Source organism: Sinocyclocheilus rhinocerous, unplaced genomic scaffold (genome assembly GCF_001515625.1).
Source record: "Sinocyclocheilus rhinocerous isolate Xijiao unplaced genomic scaffold, SAMN03320098_v1.1 scaffold683, whole genome shotgun sequence".
In the NCBI taxonomy this organism is placed as follows: Eukaryota; Metazoa; Chordata; class Actinopteri; order Cypriniformes; family Cyprinidae; genus Sinocyclocheilus; species Sinocyclocheilus rhinocerous.
In genome coordinates, this window is record NW_015642819.1 from 976,872 (window position 1) to 998,901 (window position 22,030).

A 22,030-nucleotide genomic window follows, 5' to 3' on the forward strand; every position below is an offset into this window, starting at 1 on the left:
GGGGCGTAACATTTCCGTCACACGCTTGAGGTATTCGGCCAATCACAACGCACTGGATAGCTGGCCAATCAGAGCACACCTCGCTTTTCAGAACGATGAGCTTTGTAAAAAGCTTTGTAGAGTTTCGGAAAGGTGGGGCATAGAGGAGGAACAATAATGTACAGTATGTGGAAAATAATGTGTTTTTTGAACCTTAAATCGCATAAACACTTTTCATTACACCAAATACACAAAATGTTCTTTTTTAGCAACGTCATATGACCCCTTTAAAAATAACAGTCAAGGATTTAATGTTTTAATTCAGTTTTTTTCTTCAGAAGACCACAGGGTGAGGGGACAGACCCCGGGTCTTCTCAGTCCAGGCCCTCTCTTAGGGATCTGCACTCTCCTCAAGCCATGTGCAAGTCCACAGTGGAAGAAGGTCTGAAGAAACTTGTGTCGCCAGAAAGTCCCCCATCCAAGCAGCACAAGGACAAGGTCTGTCAACTGAAAGAACTATAATACTAAGCCAGTGTGCTCCATTTTTGAATAAGGTTGGCCAATTGCATCATTGGCCCTGTTTACATCTGGTATTAGGGATGAATGATTAATCAAAATTGCTATATAATTGTTCTCATTTTAAAAGAATAGCAGAGTTCACACAACTATAATGATAACGGCACAGAGGAACTTTTTTTTTCCCTAGCTGATGAACAATAAACATTTGTTTAGCAGCAGACGACAGAACTACAGCACACACTTAGAATAAACAGAACATTATTGTGTGTTGGTGTGGACGTTTGTATAGTTATCATTATAGTTATCTTTATAGTTATAGTTCTTGGTGTGAACAGTAATAGAGGGTTAGTGACATCAATCATATATCCCTTCCCTTCTCTTCCCTGCAGTCCTCCTCAGGTCCAGCGAGCTCAGGGAGGCGTTCTCTGCACCGCACCCTGTCAGATGAGAGTATATACCGGGGTCAGCGGCTGCCGTCTCTGGGAGATTCAGTTCTGGAGCAGGCTCTGGCCAGCGAGGTGCTCTTCAGCTGCTCTACCCTTCCACGTTCGCCGACCACCCGTGGCGCCCCACTGCGCAGACCTTCCTACAAAATGGGCATCAAGATGCATGGTGAGAAAACCTGTCAAGATTGGGTCAGAGTGCGGTTACAGTGACGTGACAAAACAGTGACGTGACATGTGGCCAAGTATGGTTACCCATACTAGGAATTAGTGCTCTGCATTTAACCCATCCTAAGTGCACACACATAGCAGTGAACACACACCCGGAGCAGTGGGCAGCCCTTTATGCTGCGGCACCCGGGGAGCAGTTGGGGGTTCGGTGCCTTGCTCAAGGGCACCTCAGTCATGCTATTGAAGGTGGAAGAGATCGCTGTACATTCACTCCCCCCCACCTACAATTTCTGCCGGACCGGGGACTCTCTAACCATTAGGCCACGACTTCCCCACTACAGGCTAGCACATTCTATAGAGATGTCCTGAAATTGCAAAATATCATAGAACAAATCTATTAAGCCTGGAGTCATCAACAGGGGGTCCGAGACACGACTACAGGGGCTCCACCAATTATTGTTTGATCTCAAACAAATTCTTGTGGGAAAAAAATGAGACTGTGCGTAGTGCTGGGCGGTATACCGGTTCATACCGAATACCGGTGTTTATTTTTGTTATATGAATTTTTAAAATACCGCAATACCGGTGTGTCACTTAAACAACGTTCGGAACGCGACACTGTTTGAGAGGGGTCCCTTTTCATTGTTGCACTGTGGTGAGGGCACAGCTGTATGTGTTACTAAGCGTGAAAGTTCAGAAACTGAAGCTGTAGAACTAATAGAACGTGATGACACAGAAGAACTCATCCACAATATCCACATTGACCGCCACAAATATCCACCGCCCCCTGCCATCAGCTCCCACGTCTCACACACACGAGCGCGACTTTAGCACTAGATTTAGCAACTTGCAGACCGTTTTAGCGTTTTTTTCCCCATAGAATATACATACTGACAAACCTAGCGACTTTTTGGATAAATCCTTAGCTATGGTTCAGTTGGAAGATTTCGCCAGTGCTGTCCATGGGCGTAGCTTGTGGGGGGGCCAGGGGGGCCTGGCTCCCCCATAGCGATTCTGTTTTAAAAACAGTGGATGAGTAATTCACTCCTTGATTTGCTTAATAAAAGCCTCCTTTGAGATCGTTTTGACAGAGATGTTTATTGTGCATTTTAAACGTGTTTATTGCTAAGTTTAGTGTGACAAAATAGAAGCGCTGCTGTAATTGTAGCCGCAATGTATGTGGTTACCATGACAACCTCAAGCACTTGCCACTGCTCTGTGTGAATATGTAGATTTACTATAGCAAAACTAAAATGTGTTTAAAAGTAGTTTTTTGTTTTTTTTAGATTCTTACTCAGATGCAGACAGTGCGCTGCATGAGACAAAAAAGTAATGTAGCCAAAACAACCGCATAGCCGCTCTTTAGTGTAGATGCATGTTGATTTTATCAGACGATGCCGCGATTATAAATGAGAGTGGCTCCTGGTTAACATGTATTAAAAGGGGTCGTGTTTAGTCACTATTTAGTGTGGTATTTTTTGACAATATTCACTCATCATGACAGTAAAATAGGGCATTCTAAGTCAATATACTGCAGTATTTCCTCTCTCAATCAGTAGAAAATATGGTTAACACCCGGTCATGCGTGAAAAAAAAATACACCGTCATATACCGTGAAACCGGTCTAATTTCGAAAAATACTGTGATATAAATGTTTGGTCATACTGCCCAGCACTAACTGTGCATTTAACAAACATACAATATTACTATAACTTCAAAGCTAAAATTCAGCTAAATGTTTTATTGTCTGGAAAGATTTTTACTTTTTCACTCAGTACTGCAAGTTATGAAAGTGCATTGCAATGTAGTTCCAGTTGATATTTATGTTGTGTAAGATCCACACTCCACAAGCTCTAACTGGGCAAAAGCGCATAATCACACACATGCGCACACACACACCACCTCATGTTTTCTCATTGGCTATGTGTTAGGTGACCTCTCAGCGTCTGACACCTCTCTAGCAGACCTGCACGAGCGACAGAGGCCACCTCCTCCTGAACTGGGTCTCATGCCCCTCCCGGACACAGAGACAGACAGCGGCCTGGACTGGACCCACCTCGTAGATGTTGCCAATGCTTTCGAGGGCGAGAGAAGACCACAGCGCAGTGAGCCCATTTCTCTTCTCTTTATCTCTCCTTCTCAGCTTTGTCACAGCTTTGCACAATCCACCTGTCCATCTTTTGAAAAAGGGAGTTTTTTTTTTAATTAAAAGTGTAAGGGCACTTTCATATGGCAGGGTTTGATTGTTAAAGCTACACTGTGTAACTTACGATTAAAAAAATTAGCTTTAGCAAGATAAAAGCGTAGACCATTTTATTCCAAAGATGAAAAACTTGCCATGACTGTCATTACCACCACAATATGTTATCAAACAACACCTATAAATTAACTTTTGGAGGGAATGGTGCTTGTGATGAGAATGTTCATGAAAAAAATAGAGAATTCTCCTGTGACTGTAAAATTAAATAAAGTGAAAGTGGCTGCCGGGGAGCAATTGGGGGTTTGGTACCTTGCTCAAGGGCACCTCAGTCGTGGATATTGAGGGTAAAAGAGAGCACTGTACATACACTCACTCCACCTACAATTCCTGCCGGTACTGACATTCGAACCCACGACCTCTGGGTTACAAGTCTGACTCTCTAACCATTAGGCTACGACTGCCCTAAAGAGAGTGTGAAAAATAACCTAATGAGAGAGTGAAAAGTGTTTTAAGGGAGTTTAATAACAGGGCCACAAGTGGGTAGTTAAAGAAACACCCATTACTTGGTGTCAAGAACTTGATATGTCTTAAACTTTATAGTTATTTAGGCTTATGAGGTTAAGGATTTATCCATTTTGTGTCATATCATGATTTGCTGAAATGTAAGGATTTAGAATAATGAGTGAACTGCTGTTATATAAATGGAAATGTCCCCTGAGGACTTGCACTGATGGACAGATGTGAAATCATGTCTTGGAATGTGCGTCTGTGTTAAGCTCGAGGTGCTGCTTTATCATATGCCTAATGCTGCCTTCACAGTTAAATTAATGCTCTGCTTGTCATCACATCATCATCTCTCTCTCAACTCCATCACACTCTTCTTCATTCCCCTCTCAGTACAGCGAGGGTTTATGTTTAGTTCTCAAGACATCAGTCAGAGAGGAGAGACTTCACTCAGTCCTCAGCATGTAGAGCTGCAGCCAGTGCCCCACACCAGACTCTCCCCCAGGTACATCCACCATCCAATGTGTAATTCTTATTTTTTGTGAATGTGGTTTCTTAGTTATGTTGTAGTTTCTTGCACGTCATCCGTTTTGTCCTAACTCTGGTTCTTCTGTTAGTGAGGGGCCTTCAAGCTACAGTGGAAAGGTTTCTCAGCTGGAAGCTCTGGTGAAGATGTTGCAGGAGGACTTAAAGAAAGTGAGGAGAACTTATACAATATTCAGAACAACCTCTTTGACTTCTACAACCCTAGTAACTCTGTTGTAAACAGAAGCTCTGCCGAAATTTTAAAGTGAGTGTATTCACCCTCAACTTTATCATTCTCTCACCCTGTTTTTCTTGTCCTTCAGGAAAGGGAAGAGAAATTGAAACTGCAGGCACAAATTAAGAGGCTTTGGGAGGACAATCAGAGGCTGCAAGAAGAGTCTCAAAGCTCCGCTGCCAAGCTCAAGAAGTTCACGGAGTGGGTCTTTAACACCATCGATCTGAACTGAGCCATCTGCAGAAGACAGGCAAGATCAATAGACTTCTCGAGGACCAGACAGACGTGGGAGAGACTTATACTCCCAAGTGAGACCGGATTGAGAATTGTCCATTCACAATTCAACATAATTTGATGTTCACATTAACATTCCTTTACAAACCATCAACACATCTGTGGTGATAATGACCAATTCTGACATGGCTCAAATTCAGGCGAGGGCAAAAATACAAATATTTAGCCCATTTCTGTGATGACTTCTCCTCTCTAGATCCCCCTGGACATCATTAGAAATGCCTACTGGAGTAACTAGTAACTGACTGTGATGCCAGCCTCTGCCTTCCAGGCTGTTGCACTCTTGTCCCTTGTCTCTGTGTCCCTACGTAGCCCTGACAACCTGACATTCGGTTCCAGTCATTTGGATAGTGCTATAGCCCTGCCCCATGAAGACCCCCTGCCTCAGTAGAAGACTCCTCTGCTACACGACCATATTTCAGCATCCAGCACCATGTCGTAACATTTCGCGGCGTCATTGTGGTTTTGGAGTTTGCTTTTTTCCACAACTGTAGAAAGCCTGTCCGCATGTTCTGGCGAAACCAATCTACAAACTTCATGTGTCACCCTGCTCTTCAGATACCATTTGTGTTTCAAACGAAGGAACACCATTTTTCTGGGGCGGCATGAAGTGATTTGCTCATAATGAAGTCAAAACTTGTGTTGCGATGTTTCATCTCAACATCAATTGAAGCAATAGCAGGGAGTCTAAATCCTTGTCCTGAAGACCGGACTTGCAAATATAATGACATTGGCAATATCCTGCCTCGATTCCTCTCAAGTACATCTCAAGTCTATGGTACAAACACTGATGATCCTACAAGTCTGGAATTTAAGGACAAGTCTTATTTTGGGAACAGTTCAGTTATTTATTCCGTTTATGTTATGAGTAATCAATTGATTCTCTATGCGTGCGGACATCTGTGAATAGTGTTTATTTCAGAAGATGTCACTTCATTTGGACTCTGTTTTTATTTTTGGTATTATTTTTATTTCTAGTAAGAGGTCTGCCTGAGCTGCAGTATTTTTTTGTTGTGCGAGTTATGGTGCCCTAGTCTGCTATTGTGTTGCTTTAGTGCCATCTAGTGGTAATAAGTGATCTTCTCACTTGACTTCAGGTTTAATCTATTCCAGTTTGTTTCAACGTTGCCAATACACATCCATAGTGATGGAAACCTTCCATTCAAACAAGAGATAACGCTATAAAAGCAGATACACTGGTATTGGATTCAGTATCAGGGATGAGAGGATTTCTGAGAAAAGGGAAAAATGGAAGGAGAGAAAAAAACTAGGAGCAGTTTCAGAGACATATGCGAACTCATAACAGGAGACATGAATTCTCATGAAAAATGCAATGGGCTGCTCACAGGAACTAGGCTCAGAAATAATGCACTCACACGGAGTCATTTCTTGGGTGCTGTGGACGTCATTGTGCAATAAGCGCAGAACTAGAGGGACGGCTTAGTTAAGAGCCTGGTTCACTGTCTGGGGTCAATAATATTGAACAACTTTCCTGTAATCTCACACCCGGTTATAGCACTTTGCTCTTGTTGTCAGTTCCTCAGTCCCTCGTCTGAACATAGTGGCATTCCCAGAGCAAAAAGGTCAGTCATCAAAGATCAAACATCCTGCCCTACTTACATCACTGACCCAAGTAATGTACATTGTATAGATCTCCATTTTCTGGTTCGCAGGGCCTGTTTATACTGTTCAGGAAACGCTAGCTGGTTTCTCAGTATAATGAAGATGGAGTCAATTTCTGGATACTTTAAGTATTATGAAGAAGATGTGCACAAATGATTCGGAGGTAACTACAATTTGAGTTTGTGAAAAGTGAGCAGTCATTATCGATTCTGTTGTAGGAATCACTCGAAGTGTCTCAGAAAGTGCCTCCCGATGCCAGCAGAGAACGACACACTATGATTTGCCAAACATTTTGCCTCGGTCAAAACTCCTTGTAAACAGGGATGACCTGCACAACATGGAGAACTACATGAGATTATTAGTGTCCATTCCAGGTTTTGCTGCCTTAGTCAGGAGGGTGAAACAAGAGCATCAAACTCCCTGACTGCAGAAAACACGACTGCTATTTACTCTCACATCTCTCACCTCTAGTTTGGTATTCATTTTTCCAACATTCTCACATATCCTTTATCATTTTTAAACACATAAATGGCTTTGTTCAAGGTAAATATTGATGACTGTGGGAATGTGATATTTTTAATTCATTCTCTTATTATTAATTCATTCTCTTCGTTATCTCTTCTAATTTTGTTCTTAGCTTCCTGATTTAAATTTCTTTGCAGTTTTTTTTTTTCCAGTTTTGTTTTGTAGAAATCTATTGGTTTATGGACATGCATAAACATATGGCTCTTGATGTTGTTTCTTGTTCTTACGTATGCAGTCACTTTTGAGAGAGATCAGGCTGGGATTGTTTTCCCTTCCTTGATCTCTTTTATACTGTGTCATTAGACGTTACTCCATATATTCTCCATCTAAACTTTTAATGAATTGTGTTTTTAATGATGTGCACATTTTAAAAAGGAGCATTACAATTACAAACAAAAAGTACTGTTTACATATACTGTTCATCTTCTTTGTAAAGTGTAGAGGTTTAAAAAGAGACTTTCCAGTGATTACAGTATTAAGGTTTCATAAATAAATAATAATAAAAAAAACTTGATTTGAGGTGCTGTAATTATTCATGAACTGGTCAAAACAATGGCTCATGCTTGCCGCCTGCTCTGAGGTGTAATCTGCCATTGCTTTCTGAGCCAATAAATTAATTTAAATGCCATAGTTGAATGTTATTCCAAGTCTCCTCGTGTTTTATTATTATTGCTGTGATCGGTGTCCTTGTTTCATGTTTTTGTCTTTCTCTCCATCAGTGTTATGCTTTTGTGGGAGAGGCTGATTTTTGCCACGGTAATGGCGAGGATAATTGCACCTTGCAGTAAGTAATCAGCAAAGCCTGTTGAAGAGCAGGGCTGGATTGCCAAAGGCTCCTCACGTCCTCCTGCTGATCTGCCTCTGATTGTGACGTTAACCCTCCCGTGACTGTGGCCTCGTGCCGCTGAATCCCATCTAATGTCAATGTGGCAGTAGCATCCAATGATATAGCTGAATTTGCAGAATTAAGTCACTTTTATATGCTGTGAAAAGCTTCTTCTCTTTGTGGAAATGCTAATATTAACCCAAAATGGAAAAGAATGTAAAGGGCATATCTTACCTGCAGCGGCCTATTCTGCTGCCCAAGCTAGGAAAGTCAAATAACCTTGCTGGATTTTCATGTATGTGGTAGAAGACATTTCTGATATATCAGCGAGCAAATGTCAATGGTGTTATTATCTGCCTCAGACTATTGGAAATGGACATGTAGAAGACTTGGGAGTGCACAGACCCAGACTGAAGTGGAGTGTCCTCTGCTCGGGATCTTGGGTTGAACAATGCATTAGGGAATTTTTAGTGCACTTGAAATAAACATGTTATAGAACAAGTAGTGGGAGCAAAGGGCTTAGAGCTCTTCCCAGGAGTGCTGGCTGTTGTAAATGCCATCAGAATCCTGTGCAGATGTCAGTAGACAGCTCTCCACTATTTGCACTAATCACAGAAAAGAACCAGGATAGAAATTAGATAAAGAACCAATGCCATAAAAATACACCCCATCTCTTCCTACTTCCATAATTCTTACAACTCAATAATATTGAGAACAATTTTTAGAACTATATCTTTATCATTATCTTTATGGTTATCGTCCTTGGTGTGAATGGGCCTTTACTGTATCTTACCCTACTAATTTTGCAGTATCAATGTGCATTTTGCTCCGCACTAGCAGTGTTATTTATTTTAGTTATTTTTTTCTTTTGGTAAAAATTAAATTTTTTCAATATTTTGTCACGTCATATTTATTCATTTTAGTCAGTTTTACTATTTGGCTATTGTCCAAGCAAACCAAATTATTACAAATATTTTATATATTAATTTAAATGTATAAACTTTTACCAAAAAATTTGAAAATTGTCCTTGTGTAAACCTGAGCTCCTGATAAAACATTGAGTGTTGCATTAAATGTTGTGAAACCTTTATGCTGTAGTTATTTATTGTCTGTTTTTAGACATTCTATTACATTCCATTCTATTACGTTCACCTTATTAATCTCGTATGAAAAGTGCTTTAGTTCATTCACTGTTCCTTCAACTCATGCAGGCCAATCAGTGACATATTTGACAGTTGATATTTATAACCATTTTTGTTTATTGTTAATGTTTTGCAGTTTTTAGACTACCTCCTTTGATCATTTTGGTCATGAATTTTGTTGCCGGTATTAACATTGTGCACTAGGTTTCATTTTAGACTAATACTAGACAGCTCTTTATTGCTTTAGGCATAGTCAGGCTTGAACACTGGACTTGTTTTCTAAGCTTCTTGCTCTAATAATGGGCACATACGCAACACGTGCCCTTTCCTGCAGGCCTCTTTGGTAAGAAAGAAAGAACATTAAATGCACTGCAAATGTAACACTCTTGTGACATGTTACCTAATATGCATTGGAACATTACTTTCAAGACAGAAATATCTCTAATTCAGTGCAAGCAAGGAGAAAACACTTGCATTTGCAACAAATTCATCCTGCAGCTCAATGGAAGATCCTTTCTTTTCTATATGAAAATGGAAAACAGCTAATTTAGTGAGGTGTGTGTGGGGGTGTGTGCACAATGCAATTAGACTACTGGAGATAGGGAAACACCTCTGTGCATTTCTTGCATCTCTCACTAGTCTAAATAATTAATCTAGCCTGGAGTGAGTGGGTTTCTGATACTGACAATTTGTGCTGATGCCGCTATGCACCAATGTCCATTATGACTGTATATGTGTGTACACATGCCTCTTTGAGTGAGTAGTTGGCTGAATACATTTGTGATTCAGACATGATGAACAATTACTCCTCCCTAATGGCTTTTGATGGTATTGATTTCAGAGAAGCAAGCATTTGTACTAATGCCTATTTGGAGCATCCGTATTTTGAATCACAGCATGGGGTAAGTTTATCGTATTATAGCTTGAAACAACCAATTTTTTAGCCTCAAATTATATACTTGTGTGTACTTGTGTAAGTAAAGCTGTGCTCAGTGGTGCCATGTTTATACATCCTGAATAAAACACTGCAGGACAGAGAGACCCAAAAATAGTGTATGAGCTGTGTTAACACCTAGGGCTCAGGAAGGGGCTGCTTAGAGTATGCGATAAAGGACACTTCCTGGCACTGATAAATAGCCCTTTCCTGACTGTTCTCTACATAGTAAAGTACTTGCTATTTGATCAAGGGTTGATAACAAACACCCTCGCTTGAAATATGCAGACTGTAAATGCAATGTTCTTGAGCAACACTGTCTCTTTATATATATATATATATACAAATGACTGCAATATAACAAAGAGTGAAAAATTTAAGGGGGTCTGAATACTTTCCGTACCCACTGTATATATATATATATACACACACACCCACAGATATTCACATATCAGTTGTTTCAGTTATGTGTACTGGTAGCTTCATCTGTGTAATATCTTAAAAGTTGCAAGGTGCACTTTATCTTTCTATAAATCACTACTTATTGCATCATCTTTTATCAGAAGTTGAAGAAAATGACTCCCAGAACTCCATCAGGATTTCCCGTGGGTATGTTTCATCTCAGTTGTGCCAGAAGGCCAATTAAGAGCCAGTGGGGAAAAAAAAGAGAAGGGGGGTTTGGGTGTGAGAGTATGTGTGCATATGTATGGGATAGAAGAGGGGATGCTGCAGACAAATGAAGTAGCAGACTGCATGAGTGGACCTGCAGGCTTCCTTCCTCAAGAACAGGAGACAAAAGATGCACTGTGTTCTCTGTGAGGTCTCTGTGGTCCAGATGCGTGACATTCTGTTGTGGATGAATTAACTGTGTACTTGCCGTGCACATTTCTCCCCATTTTCTGAATCCATCTAATCCATGTCTTATCCATGTAGTGTTATTAAATACCTATTTTGCAATATGCAAATTTGATGGCTACATATAAACACTTTTTCAGGCAATATCTCCCAGATGCGTGATGTATTCTTCCTCTCTTGTTTTAAAGGGATCATATTTTGAGGAATCAGATTTCCCTTGATCTTTTCAGATAAAAGAGCTGGATGTACTATAAAAACTCTAACTTTCAGAACTCAAAATGTTCTACTTTCTAGTCCCAGTCTAAAAAGCATTTATATAGACTTTTCAGCTTGATTAAAGTGACGTAAGATGGCGTCTCCCTAGGAATCTTGAACCAGCTCAGTTGTGGTCAAGCATTTCTCACCTGACAACTGTTCTTGATGTAATCTTGCCCTCCTCAGTCAGGTCTGTCACACTCACTGATTAAGAATGACAAAATAAACGGCCTCTTTTTTTTTTCTTCCCTCTGATTCCAGGTCCTGTGGAAAAACATCATTTTCCATTGATGGCCATTCAAGATTAGTTGTGTATTCTGATAGATTTTCTTTAAAGAAACATATAAATAAAATGAAATATTACAAATATTTCATTACATAATACCAGACAATTTAGCAGTGCATGGTTTTTACAGAAGGGCTTTTAAAAGCATAAAATGGACTTGCTGTATATTTTCTGTCTGCTTCATTTGACATTACTGTAGTTGCTAGTGATGGGCACGTTCTTGCAGTGACATCTAATCAGATTTGCATGACTTCTCCTGTGGCTCCAGAATTAGTTGGCTCTCTCCGGGGACAATAATCCTATTATTCCTAAACGACTAGAAATATGTGACAACGTATGTCAAACTTGGTTGTTTTGGTTATTTCTGAGGCTGTTTGTTATCTTCTGAAGATACCCTGATCTTTTCAATCTGACAGCGGCACATTTTTTGCGAAATGTCACGTGTTGGAGGCTGTGCAAAGAGGCTGTTCTTCAAAGCTCACTGTTCACAGCGTGTGTGTGTGTGTGTGTGTGTGAGAGAGAGAGAGCACCACAGTGAACTGCTCTGTTGCTCATTTCACATGTTTTTAGCACAAGAAATTACTAACGTTTATATGGTCCACTTATAATCTAGTAAAAACAAAGTGTGTTCATGTATTACAGCTCCTTCTTATTGGATCCAGCAGTTCATAATTTTTTTCTTAAACCCTAATCCTGACGCCCCACAGTTTTTCTAATTAATTTTAATGTAGCAAGAAGTTCTGAGAGAAAACGGAGATTAGAGGTGAATTATTCCATTAAATGTTTGTAATCACATGACAGAAATTCAAATTGGTATGCCAGCAAAAGCGTTTTCTCTTAATAAACCAATACATGTTTCAAAATTGCTTGCCAGGAACTACAGAGGGAGACACTCCACCCCCAACCCCCCACCCTCTTTTATTTGGAATCCAGTGTGCGCAAGAGACGGAGAGAGTGGAAGGAGCTCACTGCCTTCCACAGCTGCACAGATCCTTGGAGTCTCTTCATCATCCCCCCCACCAACACCCCATCATCATCATCACAGTCTTTTCAAGCCAGTTAGATCATGAACCTGCTCTTTTCTGGTTGCTAAGGAGGGGAAATCGAGCTCCGAGGAGTGGACGAGGCGGTACTTACTAAGGTAACGCGTTCTTCCAGTCATCAGTTGTTTGTGTGTGACTGTGTGTCACTGTAAACTTGTTCCAATGTTCGCTGACGCTGAATGATCAATTGTCATGTGCAGCGCTGGATTCAAGCGTCTCCCGAGGTGCTGGTGAGTTTGAAGTGAATCATCCTGTCGCCTCGCGCTCCCTGCTGTGCGCGCGCGCGCGCTGAGAGAGCGAACGAGCGAGCTTGTATTAAGGCTGGCGCGTGTCTTTCAGTGAGTGACAGGGTTTTTCTGCCTCCTATATTCGGCATCGCTCTGTGGAGTGCTCTGTGAATTGGGACCGGTGTTCCTGTGGGTATTGCGCTCTGAAAGCAGCTGTTTGTCTTTTTTAAATAGCTGCATATATTTGTAGTGCAATGTGGCTCTGGGAAATCGTGCCCACGCTCAAATTAATAACATTTCTACCTTTAGGTTCGCTGGTGTTCATCACAAACAGCTGTGGTCAGCGCGCGCTCCTCATGTGGCCAGTGTGGAAGAGCATAACCGATTCAGAGTTACTGAAAATAAGTCCACAAATGGTTTGAGGAGACCGAGAGCAGATGAGTGTTTTCTGTCTTTTCTAGCGCACCCGTGCAGGTGACTGACACACAGCATACAGCGAAGTGAAGTGCAGCCTGTGCTGAAGACCAAATGCATGGAGTCTTTCTTTCTCTGTTCTTTTTGTAGTAACAAAGATACTTTCCACTATTTTTAAGATACAGACGGTTGTGTCCGCTACAAGACACCTTAAAATAAAAATATTTAAATAGTTTAATCGTAATGTTTAGGGATGGTTCTAGCGCCGTTTGGTTTTTTATAGAGTATGCGTGTATTAGTAGTGTTTTATATTTGATTATGTAAAGTAAAACATAATGTTATAAAATAGTGTTAAGACTCAAAAACCTCTCTGTTGTTCCAGTTGAGACGGTTTAATTCCTGTAGTGTATACTAATTAACAAGAGTTTTGGTCGATGTTTTTGCACTTAAAGGGCTATTGCTGTATTACTTTAGAGAGGAACACATATGTTAGCTATAGAGAAAGATGTGTATGTCAACATACCTTATGTGAAACTGAAAACTGATCTATTGTCTTCTCTGCTGACTCCAATTATGAGTCGTCGATAAATCGCTTTCTGAGCAATAGACCCGTGGAAAGCTGAAACCCTCGGCGTTCATAACCTTTAACAACAAGTGAACTTACAGAGTTACGGTAGCTAATTAGAGGTTGCCATAACCAAATAGATTTCCTAGGTATAATTTGGTTATTCCAGCACCAACGTTTTTCTGTCATTCAAGTAAATATGATTTCTGACAGCTGCTGTTCGTTAGAAAGGGCGCGAATCGCGAGATCTCACCCGAGCATTTCTCCAAACTCTAAACTGAGGAAAAATTAAACTGAATTAACCTTTTCTTTCTAGACCTTTTTCTCTGTATACTGGGTACCTTTTTATTGCAAATAAACATTTTAATCATAGAAAGTAGTTTTTAAGATGTCCACAAAAAAGTCATAATTTACTCACTCAAATGCTGCTCCAATTATTAATTAATTTATTTTTCACAAAAGGAGATGGATGAAAGAATGGAGATTAGTTGTAACCCAAGTGACATGCACTGTGTAGGCTACTCAACTATCTAGTGTATGAGCTTTAAAAGGTTAATTTTGTCATCCAGCAATGAAGTGTTAGACTCTTCCCTTTGACTGAAATAAGTGCATTATCCAGGTATTTAAAGTAGCCTACACGTTTTCTTGTTGAAATTTGCAGCGTGAACACTACTCTCATTAAACAGGCCTACTACAAAAAGACTTAGAATAGTAGGCTACATGTACACAAGTTGGTGATTTACCTTATGAGTGTGAAGTTCTATATTCTATAATGGTGGTTCACATGAATCGCCTGATAGTATATTCTTTTTCAGTTCTTATAAATGTCCAGATGCTTTTTTCACACTATAGTGAAATATTCAATTCATTGTCTGGGTGGCACACTGGAATCTATTCTGTTTGACTGATCTATTTTCTGTTCTGTCTTTTCCCCACAGAGACAGAAATAGAGATCAAGAGACCAAGCATGGCCCAGGCCTCTCAGGACCAAGGTGCAGTGGGCGTGGCCGACCCAGATGAGGACTCACCCAACATGATTGCTTACAGGAAGGTACTGCTGCATTGCCTTTCAATTTTATATGCTTTGGATTTGTAATCTTTAAAGTCTTGTCAGCAAGTTAATGCTTGAAAGCGAAAGGAATTTGGTCAGCAAATATATATACAATGAGGTAGGGCAGACACACAGAGTCATGAATATTGCTCTGCACTGGATTTGAATTTAAATTAGTTTATTTGTCTGTTTGCTGGTGCATTGTCATCCCTTGATATTTATTCAGTTTCTTTGTGTATAGAATATTTAATTTCTTTCCTGACCCTTATGGTCACTGTGAGTAAAGAGAAGTTGCCTTTGGATTCTGTTTCTTATAACAGTTCCCAGTGCAGCTTTATATAGTGAGATATGTGGAATTGTTTGACTGCCTCTGCAGAAACTTATCTGCCAATTTCCCCCAAAACAGCAATTAGAATGGGAAGCTGTTCTTCCAACATAAGCCCAGGTGAAAGTCGTCAATGAGTCTTTTCTTCCATCTCTGGCATGTGCAATCTGAAATAAATTATTTATATATATATATATACACACACACACACTCAAGTTTGTTTTTGTGAAAAGTGGGGACATCCCATAGGCGTAATGGTTTTTATACTGTACAGACCGTATATTCTATTGCCCTTCACCAACCCTACCCCTAAACCTACCCCTCACAGGAAACATTGTGCTATTTCAGATTTTCAATACACTCCATTCTGTGTGATTTATATGCGTTTTGAAAAGTGGGGACATGGGGTAATGTCCTGAAAACTCACCTTCTCCTTGTAATACCTATGTCATACCCTTGTCATTATACAGATTTATGTTCTCATTTGTCACAAACACGCACACACACACACACACCGCTGTTCAGAGGTTTGTGATCAGCAAAACTTTGGAAAGAAATTAGTGCTTTTATTAAGCAAGGATACTTTAAATTCATCAAAAGTGATAGTAACATATCATAACCAGAACACATAACCAATAGCGAATGGATAAATTAGCCAGATAGTATTGGTGTCTGGGGCATCTATATCAAGTGGAGTTTTCCAGCAGAAGACAACCGACAAATATTGTACACAAGATTTATGTCTCACTTTCATGTTTACAGCTAAGAAAGGCTCAGGCAATTTTCCTGGCCGATCATCTCAGGAAAACATAGCTGACTAGGGAACCGCTGAAGCTTTATTCATTTAGTTTTAAGGGAACTGAGCCGATGATTTGCAGGTAGCCAGAGATATGACCTGTGTGACTGTCTGAACTAAGTGCATTTTATCACCGTGCATTTTGACACATTACCTGTCAGTAATTATATACCACTGTTCACTTAGCTTTAAAAAAAAAAAAAAAAAAAAAAAATATGGTAGCTATATTATATTATACAAGCAAAAAGGTTTTTTTATATAAATATTTTGAACATTAATAGGCCAATTTTACAATCCAAAAGACATTCATCAGACTTATTGTGATAAATATGCCTTTAATATGTTATATGTGAATGAAAGTAAATTATTTTCCATTTAGCAGACACTTTTATTATTCAGAGTGATTAATTGCATTGTACAAGAGACTGTCCCTGGAGCAATCTGGAGTTTAGTGTCCAGGTTAAGAGCCCAGTGATCACAGAACAGTGCAGGGATTTCACCAACTCAATTTTCTGGGTCAGACCTCTTTTGGATTAAACCTGCAACCTTTGTGATAGCAAATTAGACGACCACCATTTCAAATTTGCATGTGGTTTTCCGTTACTGTGTCCTGTTTAGAGACCATGACAAAAACATGCTGACTATTGCTAGATCTAATCAAGAGGCAACAAAGCAAATCTTTCCCAAATGATCTTTTTTTAATTACAGGTATAAAGGATGAACCAGGTGGGCAGAAATATACTTTGGAGGCTCTTGAAGCTAATTATATCAGTGGAGCCTATTATCATACCGTATTCAGCTGTAATTAATTACTGTCATCCATAGTCTGCGCTACAATGGCCATTTTTGGCTCAGGGCCCCTCGAAGAGAAACAACCGTAGTGAAAAATGTCTCTCTCCATATTTTATTTGGCATGAAAATGAAGTGAGGGCAATGATAAACAAAGGGTGTGGAGATGCTGAAGAAGAGCGTTCTTGTGCTGTAGTTGATAGATGAAGTGAGACGGCTTATTATAAAACAGCAGTAACTTGATGTGCTCCTCATTACCACTTCACACAAGCAGACAGAAAGGACTGGTGCCCCATTATTGCTTTGTTCTTGTGTTTTTGCATGTGTATGTAAGCAGGTTTATCCTCATGTGTTTGTGTGAACTCTGACAGCTTGGTTAATTATTTCTTTCAAGCTCTGTTGAACTTATTCGGACAAGTATTTCTTTGGGCAGATTTCTTATTTGTGTTATTCTCTACACTTAACCAATTAGTTTATGACAGATAAAATAGTTCAACATCCTTCAAATGAACAGCATTTTGCCTCTGCACATAAAATAAAATGCCAAATCTGCAAATTTTGTTTGGTGCTTTACACAATCAATTCATTTTTCCCTATTTATCCTCAGATGCTGCCTCCAGCTAAAGGCTCCTACCTGGCTTTTGGGACTAGCAAGCACATGCATGAGTTTGATATTGAAACAGAATGCTGAATTTGTACAGAATTTGTTGTAAGGACTTTGGGGAAGTGGCAGGGATTTGGATCTGCTTTCAAATGTTCCCCTGCATTATTTGAGGAGAGTTCAAGGGGGTCGCTGATAGGGATGCAACGATTATAGATTTTGTTGGTACGATTATTGTCTGAGAAATAATCACGATTTCACGATTATTATGCATTTTTTCATTTCACAAAATTATTATTGTATAAAATCACATGAACACTCTTTAGATCATAAAGTGTTATTTATTGCTGCCTTTAGAAACAGAAATAACACAGTAACCAATAATACAGCACAAAATAATAATAAAGACAAACAAATGTCTATCTCTCCAATTGGAATTAAAAAGGTGACCTCCCCATTGATAAACCATATCAGTATTTCCCTTTTGAAAATAACTAATGAAAATAGATCACAAAAGTATTTAGTATTTTCAGTTTGTACATTCTTTACATTTCTTTTGGACCTGAGGCAGAAAACTGGAAACATGGTGAAGAAAAAAAAATCCTGTTGGTTTTTGGCTTATGCATAATAGGCTACTATAAAAGGGATAATACAGTATACAGGGGAAACTATTAATAATCAGGGGAATAAACTAAACCATCATTGTAATCATAAACACATTGTAACTGTCATCCATACATATTAATTTGAATATTTTTTATAATAATTCATATGATTTTACATGTGGCCTGAGAAAATCATGTCTGTTATTTTGGTTTGTGAGATCGGAGATCGACACATACAAACATTCAGGAGGACACAAACTTGTTGTGAACCCTGCCCCGTGACTTTTATTAATAAAATAGCTTAGATACTGAATTGCTACATATTCATCAGCAAGGAGAGGGTAAAATCACTGTTTAAGTAACTAAACTCACATGTTTGTAGAGAGACGCGCTGACGCAGGTTCACACACACACACTTCTCGCTCCCTCTCTCTCGATCGAATAATTAATTCAAGTAGCTAAATGTTATAATTAATTAATTCAAATAAATGTGATCTTACCACACTATTTCATCTGTCTCAGCGGAGAGATCAAAACAAAACAACGGTCACTTATTAGAAGTACAAAACGAGGATTTGTAAAGAAGAATGTCAGAGGATTTCGATATAAGCCAAGAGGAGACTGGTTTTCCTTTGCTAAAGTAAGGAAACTTTGCTTCCTTTGCTCCTGTTAACAAACGTTCGTTTTCACAAAACTCACCGGCGCATGTGCAACGCTGAACTCATACGTCATCAGGCCGGAGCTGCTTCCATGTACAATTGTTGGCGCAAGCTACATTAAAGTGATTGAATATGGATATTTTTCTTACAAATCGCATCGATTCGCTACAGGAGGCCTTTGTTCACCCCCCGGAGCCGTGTGAGACCCTTTTTTTTTCTTTTTATTTAACTTCTTTTGGACTGATGCATGCAACACCCGCTGAGTGGCATTAAACAGCTTGAAAGATCAAAGACCATTTTTTATATAACTCCGACTGTATTCGTCTGAAAGAAGAAAGTCATATACACTTAGGATGACTTGAGGGTGAGTAATTTATGGGCTAATTTTCATTTTTGGGTGAACTAACCCTTTAAACTCTCGAGTAAGCAATTATACAGTTTCATTTGAGGTCAGAGGACGCTTTTGGGCGTGTTAGCTCCTGCCTCCATCCCCATGATGGCAATATATCAGGGCCATGGAAGTGCTGGCAATGTTTTTCTCATCTTTTGATTGTTTGTTTACACACAAAAAGTGCTGGGGCCTTGAAGTGCTGTCACGACATGAGTATGTATCCCAGCAGAACGCTCCAATATGAAGGACATTCAGGAGGAGGGGTGGAGCAAGCATCCTAAATCTGTTTTACAATTTATGCAGATCGGCTGGTATAGACGAGCTGCATTACTTTTTAATTTCTCATATGAATATTTATAGTATATCTGTTCAATTATTGAACCATATTAAAAGACAACCGCCTCTTTTACCTAATAGCTACTAAAAATAAAGGGATAGTTCACCCAAAAATTTAAATTCTGTCATTATTCACTCACCCTCATGTCATTCCAAGCCTGTTTTTGCAGGTTTGGAATGACATGAAAATATTTTGAAAATGGTGGTAACCAAACCGTTTTGGTTCCCATTGACTTCCATTATTTAAAAAAAAATACAGCTGAAGTCAATGAGAACCAAGACTGTTTGTCTACCAACATTCTTCAAAACGTATATATTTTTTGTGTTCCGCAGAAGAAAGAAAGTTTGGAACGACATAAGGGCAAGTAAATAATGACAGAATTTTCATATTTGATTATCCCTTTAATATCACAATGAAATTAGTATCAGCAACTTCAGTTGTTGTGGTGTTTAGGCTCAGAATAAGAAGAACAGATGCTAATATTGTTGTAGTATGCAGTTTTGTCTGGACAATCCGCTATTGGGCTACATTAGCATATGGCTGTATGCAGGTTATTGTATGCTAAAACAATCACATAATTTGCAGTTAAAAAGACCCAGAGCCCTACTTTCCAAGGTGCTATTTCACGAGCATAATGAAGGCTGCCATTTCAAAGGCAGACATTGTATGAAAATGGCATGAAGACCTATTCATACTATGGGTGCGCACAGACCACTTCTTGTGAATCTGTTATGAGCCAGGCCTCACGCATTAGGTGTAAAGATTTGTATCGAAGGCTCTTCGGAACAATAGAACGATACACCTGTACTTACAATGCACCTCCTCAAAAGAGCACCTGGCTCTTCATGTACTTAATTGTTTATTGTCTAAAAAGATAGCCCACACACATGTTTTCTCAAAGGTTACACAATGAATCTCTCCAAACAGCACATCTATGCAGATATTTGAGTCGAGTTGGTATGTGCTGAGTCATTTTCAAAAATTCACAGTAACGTAAACTGTTTAGAACAGGTATTCTTGTTGGTCGTTAGAGTGTTGCGGTTGCCAAGGGGTTCAGAGTGGCTGCTAGGCACATACTTAGAGCCCCAAGGAAAAGTAAGGGGACACCCCAAAGACTTGGATGTGACTTGAGTCCCTCTTTAATGTGAGTATATACAAGTTTTTGCTCATTTTATTGTCTCACTGTGTCTGTGGAGAACTTCCTAAAACGTATTGTTGTACAGAGGCCAAATGTGTGATGCAGTATAAAAAGTGTTTAGTGCAAGACATGTCAAAATGTTTTTGAATTACATTGTTCTTTTATGGGCTCGGTACAAAAACAATAGAATCCTCTAGATTAGAACATTCTTCATGCTTTCCATTTTTCACGTGACTAAACTGTGTTATTGGCAAATAAAGAGGATTCCTTGCTATTGATTGTTGTAATTTAAGATCCTTCCATGGCTTTGGCTGAAGAGGTTGGTCAGGTCAAAAGATGCAACAGGTGCCATTCATGAGACCATGATTAATAAATGTGAAATTTACCCAGACTAGCACTGTTGCTCCTCAAAGTTGCCAGGAGGAAGCCACTGTCCTAAGGGATTGAGCTCCAGTAATGGACACTGCAAAACCTTTCTCTCTAGATTACTCTTCTTCTGTCTTTTTTCTTTTACTAGTTCTGTTTCTTTCTCTGCTCAAACTTCCCACATTTCTGGTCTTGTTTGCAGGAGTGTTATGCATAAGTAAAAGTACCTCAATCCTTTCTTCTCTCAGTTCTTCTCAGTTAGTCAGGCATCATCCTTAGGCACATATGGGGGCAGGGCCGTCGTCAGAAAATCTACAATGGGGGGCACACTTTTTATGATCTCAGAACCAGACATTCACCAAAAAATATAACAACCAGTATTATAACTTAAATAGATAAATTCTATATTAAAACAGATCACCAAAACAAGACAGTTCAACCTACAACAATTCAGATAAATTTATTAACTACAAAAAAAGAAAAAATTGCATTATGCCTACACTTCGTAAACCATGCCCAGTTCTGTGGGGGTTCTAGACAAAACGAAAGCATAAGCGCCCTCAGTTGAGACTGCAATAATAAGACATTGGGTGAAACAGATTTGGCAAACGCTCTGGTGCGTATTTGTTCAAGGGTTTCTATTTACAGTGTGTTTTTGCAGCATTGAACAATGTGGCCAATCACAGACATAATATCTGTTGACCTAATGAACGCAATGACCAATGCAAGGTGTTTAAGTTAGAATCCACTCGCCGCTCTAATTGTCCGGAGTTTTGTTCTGTACACTCGTGAGTCCTCTCATTAGAACAAACAAAGTGTACATGTGATATAAAAAAGAGTTTCACTGTGCAGTGTAGAAAGCTTCATTGATTATAAAGTAACTTTGTGAGATTGCTATGAACTAAGATGGGTGCCAGCTGTTTAATGATTATAAAGGGAGTACTCTTTCTATGCTATATATAATCCATTCAGAATTTCAATAAGTTCAATAAGTTGTATACTGTACAACTGTAAAACTGTATACTGTAATTTTAATAAACGAAAGTACAGACTGCTTTTTTGGAGACTTGGCTGTTGTATTTGAATAATTAATGCGGTAGGTCTATTCAAGGTTTTGGCGATTGTTTTTAATAGTGATTTATAAACTTAATTAAACATTTTGTGTACTACATGCATTAGTGCATTGAATATGCATGTTCTTTTAAAAGATAATGTGTTATTAGCTTCCTATTAAGTTACCGTTGTAGAGATTAGTGGTCCCTTGAACTAAATGTTGCTAAATACGCGGGCTGCCGAAGTATTTATAGACTGGATCAGCGGAGTTGAAGTTCTTCGTTCTCAATAGTAAGTCTGCTTGTGATCATATGCAGGGGGGCACTGCCCCCCAATCCCCCCCCCCCCCCCCCC

The 22,030-nt window shown here is 39.4% G+C and overlaps 2 protein-coding genes across 4 annotated transcripts in view; both read left to right on the forward strand.

Moving 5' to 3' along the window:
- The window catches only part of LOC107756605 (signal-induced proliferation-associated 1-like protein 1), a 103,176-nt gene extending 95,536 nt beyond the window's left edge, over positions 1-7,640 (forward strand). For 2 of the 3 annotated variants that reach the window (XM_016573790.1, XM_016573789.1), the window contains 6 exons: positions 318-477; positions 888-1,110; positions 3,044-3,217; positions 4,210-4,321; positions 4,434-4,512; positions 4,665-7,640. In XM_016573790.1, the coding sequence (XP_016429276.1) occupies positions 318-477; positions 888-1,110; positions 3,044-3,217; positions 4,210-4,321; positions 4,434-4,512; positions 4,665-4,808 (892 nt within the window). In that variant the 3' untranslated portion in view covers positions 4,809-7,640. The remainder of the gene's footprint in view (positions 1-317; positions 478-887; positions 1,111-3,043; positions 3,218-4,209; positions 4,322-4,433; positions 4,513-4,664) is intronic. The other variant, XM_016573788.1, reaches the window with a different exon arrangement.
- Positions 7,641-12,245: 4,605 nt separating this feature from the next.
- The window catches only part of LOC107756569 (regulator of G-protein signaling 6-like), an 89,478-nt gene continuing 79,693 nt past the window's right edge, over positions 12,246-22,030 (forward strand). The window contains exons 1-2 of the mRNA XM_016573742.1: positions 12,246-12,457; positions 14,504-14,616. Of these exons, the coding sequence (XP_016429228.1) occupies positions 14,533-14,616 (84 nt within the window). The 5' untranslated portion in view covers positions 12,246-12,457; positions 14,504-14,532. The remainder of the gene's footprint in view (positions 12,458-14,503; positions 14,617-22,030) is intronic.